This window comes from Sapajus apella, unplaced genomic scaffold (genome assembly GCF_009761245.1).
Source record: "Sapajus apella isolate SASKATOON/1434 unplaced genomic scaffold, GSC_monkey_1.0 scaffold754, whole genome shotgun sequence".
NCBI lineage: Eukaryota > Metazoa > Chordata > Mammalia > Primates > Cebidae > Sapajus > Sapajus apella.
In genome coordinates this window covers 3,733-13,898 of record NW_022437680.1, presented here as the reverse complement: position 1 = coordinate 13,898, position 10,166 = coordinate 3,733, and the positions used below count along the sequence as shown (strand labels likewise).

The 10,166-nt window shown below is 42.8% G+C and overlaps 1 protein-coding gene across 3 annotated transcripts in view; it reads left to right on the top strand.

Annotated features, from left to right (window-relative positions):
• The window catches only part of TMEM41B (transmembrane protein 41B), a 19,403-nt gene that overhangs the window by 8,328 nt on the left and 909 nt on the right, over positions 1-10,166 (top strand). For all 3 annotated transcript variants that reach the window (XM_032272616.1, XM_032272615.1, XM_032272614.1), the window contains one exon: positions 6,076-6,193. In XM_032272616.1, the coding sequence (XP_032128507.1) occupies positions 6,076-6,193 (118 nt within the window). The remainder of the gene's footprint in view (positions 1-6,075; positions 6,194-10,166) is intronic.

The following is a 10,166-nucleotide window of genomic DNA, read 5'->3' as shown; positions in this document are numbered from 1 at the left end:
TGTTGCCTGGGCTGGAGTGCATGGCATAATCTGGGCTCACTGCCTGCAACTTCCACCTCCCAGATGGAGTGATTCTCCTGTCTCAGCCTCCTAAGTAGCTGAGATTACAGGTGCCAGCCACCACACCCAGCTAAGTTTTTACATTTTTGGTAGAGACAGGGTTTCATCTTGTTGGCCAGGCTGGTCTCCATCTCCTGACCTCAGGTGATCCACCTGCCTCAGCCTCCCAAAGTGCTGGGATTACAGGTGTGAGCCGCCGCACCGAGCCCTTTTTCCCATCTTTTAATCTTCAATAAAATGTCCATAAACTCCATGAGTCTTGCCTTCACTCCAGCCTAGTGATCTTGCTTTCCCTTAAACTCTGTGCCCCTTTTAACTCTACCCTTCCATGGTGGGGGGAGGGGAATTCTAGCTAGTTAATGGTGGCATCAGCTTCTAAGGAGCAGAGAGTGAACAAAACGTTTGGAACCTAATAGATGCAGACAACCCTAAGCAACTATATTTAAGTACATAGCTTGCATAGTAGAAGTTCTAAAGAGAGGTTCTAAGAAAGGGGGAAAGATCTGCCATTCTTTCTTAGAAGTCATTCTTATGTATGCAGGTATCTTCAGGATAAAAAAAATTATTAATGGTTTTTAAGGGTATAAAAGATGTTCATAATATTAAATTACTTGTGTTAGTCTTTTTTATACTCTGGACCTGGTTCTAGCAAGAAAGTAAGTTAAAACTGGGCTGGGGCAAGTTAATTGGATTTAAAAGTAGCATACCTTTAGATGGATTTAAAAGCAGCATACCTTGGCTGGGGGAGGTTGCTCACGCCTGAAATCCCAGCACTTTGGGAGGCCAAGGCAGGTAGATCACGAGGTCAGGAGTTCAAGACCAGTCTGGCCAACATAGTGAAAGCCCGTCTCTATTAAATATACAAAAAATTAGCTGGATGTGGTGGTGTGTGCCTGTAATCTTAGCTACTCAGGGAGCTAAGGCAGGAGAATCGTGTGAACCTGGGAGGAAGAGGTTGTAGTGAGCCGAGATTGCACCACTGCACTCCAGCCTGGATGGCAAAGTGAGACTCCATCTCAAAAAAACAAAAAAAACCCCCAACAACAACAACAACAAAAAACAAAAACAAAAAAAAAAACTACCATACCTTTAAGAAGTGTATAATGTGAAGTAGCTCTCCAAAACAGTTTAATATCTATAATTAGCCTATAATTGTAATTTTTTTTTAGATGGAGTCTTGCTCTGTCGCCCAGGCTGGAGTGCAGTGGCACACTTTTGGGTCAACACAACCTCTGCCTGATAGATTCAAGCAATTCTTGTGCCTCAGCTTCTCCAGTAGCTGGGACTACAGGCATGTGCCACCATGCCTTACTAATTTTTTATATTTTTAATAGAGATGGGATTTCACCATGTTAGCTAGGCTGGCCTCGTACTCTTGACCTCAGGCAATCTGCCCACTTTGGCCTTTCAAAGTGCTGTGATTACAGGAGTGAGCCACCGCACCCAGCCTATGATTACAAATTATCATAATGGACATCCTGAAAAAACATAGGCTACTTACGTGTATAATGTGTCTTTGTTTTGATGTCAGCCTATAGAAAACTCTGCCCCAAAAGTCAGTACTTATGTATATGTATTACTCTCATTCTTACTTACTTTATTGAATAGGTTTTTATTCAATAAAATAGAAGAATAACTATTTTAACCTTGTGAAAACAGTTTGTGTTTAAAATAGGTTTTCTAGCCCAGCTCGATGGCTCATGCCAGTAATCCAAGCACTTTGGGAGGCTGAGGCAGGAGGATCGCTTGAAGCCAGGAGTTCAAGACCAGCCTGGGCAAAATAATGAGACCTGGTCTCTAGATACAGTTAACCAGGCATGGTCAAAAACAACTGTATTTCCAGCTAGTTGGGAGGCTGAGGCAGAAGAATTGAAGTTGAAGGCATTCAACTCCCAGGAGTTGAAGGCTGCAGTGTAAGCTATGATTGCACCACTGTACTCCAGCCTGGGCAACAGAGTGATACGCCACCTCAGAAAAATAAATAAATAAATAAATAAATAAATGGGTTTATATTTAGAAACCAAAACAACATTTTTGATTCAATTGGTTTTAGTACACCCTGATGTTTTTGGAACTTTTTGTTGATTATGCTTTCCTTTTTTAAAGAATATAACTTATGAGTGAATATAACTTGTTAGGAGGCCTCAAGATATATGCATTGGATTAGATGCAAAAATGTAATGGACAGTTTGGCATGTTATTAGAAGATTCTGCAGAGACCTTTTCATGTTTGACCTACCTCAGATGTTTAAAGTGTGTTTTTAATTCTCTGTGCTCCAAAAAAGCATACGTATTAGTACATCTGTGGATTAATGAACTAGAGTACTAAGAGGCATGCTTGGTTTATTGTTCCATCGAAGTTACCTTTTGTACTATTTTATGATCCTATTCCTTCCTGCAATAAATTTTAGAAGTAAGATATGAGCAAATCTCCTTTTTGAGATTAAGATGAAACACAACAAAATTAGAATAGTAGGGACTAGTTGGAGGCTGGGCGTGGTGGCTCATGCCTATAATCCTAGCACTTTGGGAGGCTGAGGTGGGCAGATAGATCGCCTAGGTCAGGAGTTTGAGACCAGCCTGGCAAACATGGTGAAACCTGGTTTCTACTAAAAATGCAAAAATTAGTCAGGCCTGGTGGTGTATGCCTGTAATCTCAGCTATTCCAGAGGCTGAGATGGGAGAATCGCTTGAACCTGGGAGGCGGAGGTTACAATGAGCCAAGATCGCAACACTGTACTCCAGGCTAGGCGACAGAGCAAGACTCCATCTCAAAAACAAAAAAAAGGGCCTTGCGCGGTGGCTCAAACCTGTAATCCCAGCACTTTGGGAGGCCGAGGTGGGTGGATCATGAGTCAGAAGATTAAGACCATCCTGGCTAACATGGTGAAACCTTGTCTCTACTAAAAATACAAAATGTTAGCTGGGCATGGTGGCACATGCCTATAGTCCTAGCTACTTGGGAGGCTGAAGCAAGAGAATCACTTGAACCCAGGAGGTGGAGGTTGCAGTGAGCCAAGATTTCACCACTGCACTTCAGCCTGGGCAACAGAGTGAGACTCCACCTCAAAAAAAGAAAGAATAATAGGGACTAGTTGGAAAGCTAAATTGATTGTTTAGATTACTGAAAGTTGGAAAAGATAATTGAGTTTTTCACATAACTAAAACCTTATAGAAAACTTGCTAAATTTAACGAATAGGTAAGAGTAATTTATGTTTAGTATTATTGAAGCACTAACCTAAGCAATTCTTATTTCAACAGAAATTACAGGTTAATTATAAATAGATATTAAAATGCTTTGGAAATATACTTCCCATTATTTGGTTCCCTTTAGAGATGGGGTCTCACTGTGTTGCCCAGGCCGGAATCAAAGTCCTGGGCTCAAGTAATTGTCCTGCACAACTTCTTGAGTAGTTGGGAATGCAGGTGTACACCACCACCACCACCACCACCACCACACTGGCTCAGGAATTTTTTTTTTTTAATAGATATATATTACACTCTCCTTCTTTGGGCCTCTTACCTGTAAAAGTGGGCCAGATTTTTGCTTTTCAAGCTTTAATGTGTGTGAAGATCACATGAGTATCGTTAAAATGTGGAATTTTGCCTCAGTGGGAATGTGAATTTCCAGCAAGCTTCCTGGTAATGCTGATTCATGTAGTCTACCAAACATTCTTTGAATAGCAAGAAGCTAGTTTGTTTCTGTTTCTCCATGTTCAACATAGAATTTGGTAATGTCTAGCCAGGGCTCGGTGGCACATGCCTGTAGTCCCAGCTACTTGAGAGGCTGAGGTGGGAGGATTGCTGGAGTCCAGGAGTTCAAGTCTAGCCTGGACAACATAGGGAGACCCTGTCTCTTGGGGGTAAAAAAATTAGCAAAATTTTACTAATTCCAATTGTTGTAGTGAGACAAGGGATAAAATGAAGCTTATCTTTTATAGTCAAGACTTTTTGGTTGAAAGGAATAGAAATCAGTTTAAACTAAGAAAAAAAGGAAGATTGTTATAACAAAATGAGAAAAAGAATATAAGAGACAATCTCACTGGCATTTATGAGCAAGAAATATAGTTAGGCGTCAGGGAAAGTGGAATGTTAGGAATCAACAAGTAGGTTAGCTGTATTTCCCAGTTCTGCTTCTCTGGGTTTCTGTTCCAACCTCTCCTATTTTCTGGTACATATATGTCTTCGGCTTACCACTTTGGCTTATTGTGGCCTCCACTCTTTAACCTTTTAGCTCCAAGTCCCAATATCCCTTGACAACCTGTATTTACTTTAGTTCAAATTATCAAGAGAAAATCTGGTCAGCCAGTAATAATTTGCTTCTACTTGGATCAGGTGTCTAACCTTGCGTCAGACAGTCTTCTGGGTTTGGAAGGGTAGAATGTAAGAATAGGGGCTACTGAGATTGGCCCCTTTATGGGACAAGGGAAGGGAGATGGGGTAGAGCAGCAATGATAGCTGTCTAATGCACATTTATAAACTTTTATGAAGAAGGATTTGCTAAATTAGTATAGTATAGGCAGTTTAATACTTTTAGGTTACTTCATAAAAGCATGTATGAAAGCCACGTGGGCAGTAGTTGAATTCATTCTCAGGGAACTAAAAGTAATAAATCTGAATTATAGTGTACATATTTTTACGTCCTCTTGAGTATTATCAATGTATACAAGGTATAATGATAAATGTAGGCAATAAAAATTGAGTTACCCATCCCTACCTCTTTCCCAGGGAACACAATGTAAAGCTATCCTGGCCTCCACACTATTGACCAGTTCCTGGCAAAACAGGAACTTTCTTCTACTCACTGTTTCCTGGATCTCATTCCATACTTTTATCTTTCATATCATTTTTTAAAGATAATACTGAGATTACCTTTTGAGGAACTGCAAATATTCTCCCACTGTTGGAGTTGCAGAGCTACCCAGAACATTTGAGATTCAAGTTTATATTCTGATGCCTTTGGTATAAAGAGAAAGTATAACATTTCTTCAGTTGCATTTGTGAATATCTGTGTTCTTAAAACAGTTGAAGTAATTGCCAAATTACCTCATTTTTCCAAAGGGGCCATTTTGTCTATGCTGTTGGCTCCCAGTATAGAAATATGAAATTGACAGTATGTGATAAACTTTCAAGCATTTAGAACAATGTTCTTTTTTTCGCCATCTCATTCCCTAGTCATCTATACTTCAAAAAGTATTACCGCCATGGAAAGTTGCCCAAGCCAGAAACTTAGATATAATCCTTTATTCCTCTGTCCTCACCCACCATACCAATCCATTGAAAAGTCCTGCTGAGACTATCTCTTGAACATATCTAACCTGTCCACTCTATTCATCTTTTCTTTCCCCACCTTAGTCAATGTGCCAAGTCACCTGCCGTTCTCCCCTGTGCCACTGCAATGGCATCCTCATCTTTCTGCTTCCCCTCTTGCTTCCTTATTCCCCTTTGGTTTATCAATAAGTCAGTGATACAGATTCTGGTGTTCTACTTTTTCATACTTCTAAAATGGAGATGTCTCCAAAAGTAATGTATTCAGTTAATAAACTTCAAGTACTGTACAGTGCTTAGGTTTAATGTCACATCATTTTAGGCAAAAGTGGGCACCATTTTCTGGAAGGAAAGCATTTACAGAAATTACTTACTGGCACGTATTCCTTTATTTTGTTTTGTTTTGTTTTTCTGAGGCGAAGTTTTGCTCTTGTTGCCCAGGCTGGAGTGCAATGGCACGATCTCAGCTCACTGCAACCTCTGCCTCATGGGTTCAAGCGATTCTCCTGCCTCAGCCTCCGAAGTAGCTAGGACTACAGGCACCTGCCACCACACCCAGCTAATTTTGTATTTTTAGTAGAGACAGGGTTTCTCCATGTTGGTTAGACTGGTCTCCAACTCCTGACCTCAGGTGATCTGTCTACCTTGGCCTCCCAAAATAATAGGATTACAGGCATGAGCCCCCACCCCGCCCAACCATCTTCCTTTATATTTATCTTAATTATGCCTTTTTTTTTTTCTTCCAGAAAAATCCTGGGCAGAAGCTGGATCAGCAAGAATGTCACTCCTTATATTGGTGTCCATTTTCTTATCTGCAGCTTTTGTTATGTTTTTGGTATATAAAAATTTTCCTCAGCTTAGCGAGTAAGTATACTGAGAGATAAACTGAAAATGTATAGATATTTATTTATTTATTTTAGAGATGGGGTCTCGCTGTGTTGCCCAGGCTGGGGTGCAGTGGCTGTTCACAGGCGCAATCCCACTGCTGATCAGCATGGGAGTTTTGACCTGTTCCGTTTCTGACCTGGGCTGGTTCACCCTTCCTTAGGCAACCTGGTGGTCCCCGGCTCCCAGGAGGCCACCATATTGATGCCAAACTTGGTGCAGACATCCGATCAGCATAGTGCACTACAGCCCAGAACTGCTGGGCTCAAGTGATCCTCCCACCTCAGCCTCCGAGTAGCTAGGACTACAGGCACGTGCCACCATGCCCAGTATGTGTATTTATAAGATGAAAGTGAATTTAGGCCAAGTGCAGTGGCTGATGCCTGTAATCTCAACATTTTGGGAGGCTGAGGTAGTTGGGTTGGGTCTAGGAGCGTCAGACCAGCCTGGGCAACATGGCAAAACCCATGTGGAAATATATATATGTGTTTATTTATTTGTTTTTTTGAGACAGAGTTTCGCTATGTTGCCCAGTCTGGAGTGCAGTGGCATGATCTTGGCTCACTGTAACCTCCTCCTCCCAGGTTCAAGCAGTTTTCCTGCCTCAGCCTTTTGTGTAGCTGGGATTACAGGTGTGCACCACCACACCCAGCTAATTTTTGTGTTTTTAGTAGAAATGGGATTTCACCATGTTGACCAGGCTGGTCTTGAACTCCTGACCTCAGGTCATCTACCCCCCTCAGCCTCCCAAGGTGCTGAGATTTCAGGCATGAGCCACCTTACTCAGCCTGGAACTATATTTCAGGAGGCCAAAATATCCCAGAGCCATTAAACCCTAGTAATACCACCCTGGTATAATCATAGATTAGATAAAAGACTACTAAAATGCAGTTAGACTTTCAACCAGGGCCGGCCTGATGTGGTAATGGAGAACTATGAAATGTGATTTCAAGTTATCAGGAAGGTCATGTTTTCTTCAAATTGCTTTTATTCACAATTCTTTTTTTTTTAATTGTTACCCAGGATGGAGTGCAATGGCGCGATCTTGGCTCACCGCAACCTCCGCCTCCTGGGTTCAGGCAATTCTCCTGCCTCAGCCTCCTGAGTAGCTGGGATTATAGGCACGTGCCACCATGCCCAGCTAATTTTTTGTATTTTTAGTAGAGACGGGGTTTCACCATGTTGACCAGGATGGTCTCGATCTCCTGACCTCGTGATCCACCCGCCTCGGCCTCCCAAAGTGCTGGGATTACAGGCTTGAGCCACCGCGCCCGGCTGATTTTGGCTTAATGCAATCTCCGCCTCCTTGGTTGAAGGGATTATTGTGCCTCAGCCTCCTGAGTAGCTGGGTTTATAGGTGTGTGCCAGCATAGCTGGCTAATTTTTGTATTTTTAGTAGAGATGGGATTTTACCATGTTGGCCAGCCTGGTCTCAAACTCCTGGCCTCAAGTAATCTGCCCACCTTGGCTTCCCAAAGTAGTGGGATTACAGGTGACAGCCACTGTGCCCAGCCCACAACATTTTTTTTTTTTTTTTTTTTTTTGGAGATGGGGTTTTGCTCTTTTTCCCCGGGCGGGGGGGCATGGGGGGGTCCCGGTTCACCGCAACCTCCGCCTCCTGGGTTCAGGCAATTCTCCTGCCTCAGCCTCCTGAGTAGCTGGGATTACAGGCACGCACCACCGTGCCCAGCTAATTTTTTGTATTTTTTAGTAGAGACGGGGTTTCACCATGTTGACCAGGATGGTCTCGATCTCTCGACCTCGTGATCCACCCGCCTCGGCCTCCCAAAGTGCTGGGATTACAGGCTTGAGCCACCGCGCCCGGCCAACATTTTTTTTTGAGATGAAGTTTCTACATTGTTGCCCTGGCTTGAGTGCAATGATGTGATCTCAGCTCACTGTAACTTCTGCCTCCCAGGTTCAATTGTTTCTTCTGCCTTGGCCTCACAAGTAGCTGCAATTACATGCGTATACCACCACACCCAGCTAATGTTTGTATTTTTAATAGAGATGGGGTTTTGCCATGTTGGCCAGACTGGTCTTGAACTCCTGGCCTTGTGTGATCTGCCCACCTTAGCTTCCCAAAGTGCTGGGATTACCGGCATGAGCCACTGTGCCCAGCCTAGAGTCTTTTAATTTTATATATTTATAAGTAAGAACTTTTAGTTTACTAGGTGTCTTAGAGGACTTGAGAAAGCAGCATTGGGGCTTACACTTCTTTTTTTTTTAAGACAGGGTTTTGCTGTGTTACCCAGGCTGAAGTGTAGTAGTACAATTACAGCTCACTGCAACCTCAACTTCCTAGGCTGAAATGATCCCCTACCTCAGCTTCCCAAGTAGCTAAGACTACAGGCATGCACCACCATACTCTGCTAGTTTTTAAATTTTTGTAGAGACAGGCCGGGTGCTGGGATTACAGGTATGAGCCATTGTTCCTGGCTCACACCTGTAATCCCAGCACCCACCCTGTCTTTACAAAATGTAAATGTAAATAGGTCAGTTACATTTTTTATCATGTAAACAATTGGGAGCTCATGCCTGTAATCATAGCACTTTGGGATGCTGAGGTGGGAGGATCACTTGAATTCAGGAGTTTGAGAACAGCCTGGGGTCACATAGCGAGGTCCCATCTCTATAAAAAAAATTTTTTTTGAAACAGAATCTTGCTCTGTCACCCAGGCTGTAGTGCAGTGGGACAATATCTGCTCACTGCAGCCCCGCCTCGTGGGTTCAAGCATTTCTCCTGCCTCAGCCTCCCAAGCAGCTGGGACTACAGGTGTGTGCTACTATGCCCAGCTAATTTTTGTATTTTTAGTAGAGATGGCGTTTCACCATAATAGTTAGGCTGGTCTCAAACTCCTCTTGATCCACCTGCCTTGGCCTTCCAAAGTGCTGGGATTATAGGCGTGAGCCACAGCGCCCAGCCTATAAAAATTTTTAAAACTAGGAGAGCATAGTGGCATGTGCCTGCATTCCCAGCTACTCAGTAGGCTGAGGTGAGACGATCACTTGAACCTAGGAGATGGAGGTAATATTGAGCTATGATCGTGACACTGTACTCCAACCTGGGTGACAGAGCAAGGGACCCTGCCTATAGAACAAACAAAAAACACAAATGATCATAATATGCATGAAACACAAAGGTGATTATTCGAAACTTTACTAAGCAAGTAATCATTCAGTTCCAAAGTGCCAAATATAGAGTAAAAGTAATAGAAAACTGTTGCAGCTTTTTTGTGAATTTTGATCTGTGATATTCAAGAAGGGTTTGAACTGTGAATGTTACATTTTTACTTAATCTTCATTGTAAATTATTATTTAGTTTATCATAAGGATTACCCAAAATGATGTTAAATGTTTTTTGTTTTTTTTTTTTTAAAGCTGGGGTTTCACCCTGTTGGTCATGCTGGTCTTGAACTCCCGACCTCAGGTGATCCACCTGCCTTGGCCTCCAAAGTGCTTGGATTATAGTTGTGAGCCACCACGCCCGGCCGATGTTAAATGTTTTTAATTTACTAACATCAGTGGCTCATTTCTTATATTCAATTTAAAATTTCTATCAGTGTTGGCCTTTAACCTTTGGTTTGCGTCATCCAGAACTTTCATATATAAGTTACCTGTCTCTGAATCTGCTGAGACATTAAAAAGAAACGGGGCCGGGCGCGGTGGCTCAAGCCTGTAATCCCAGCACTTTGGGAGGCCGAGGCGGGTGGATCACGAGGTCAAGAGATCGAGACCATCCTGGTCAACATGGTGAAACCCCGTCTCTACTAAAAATACAAAAAATTAGCTGGGCATGGTGGCACGTGCCTGTAATCCCAGCTACTCAGGAGGCTGAGGCAGGAGAATTGCCTGAACCCAGGAGGCGGAGGTTGCGGTGAGCCGAGATCGTGCCATTGCACTCTAGCCTGGGTAACAAGAGCAAAACTCCGTCTCAAAAAAAAAAAAAAAA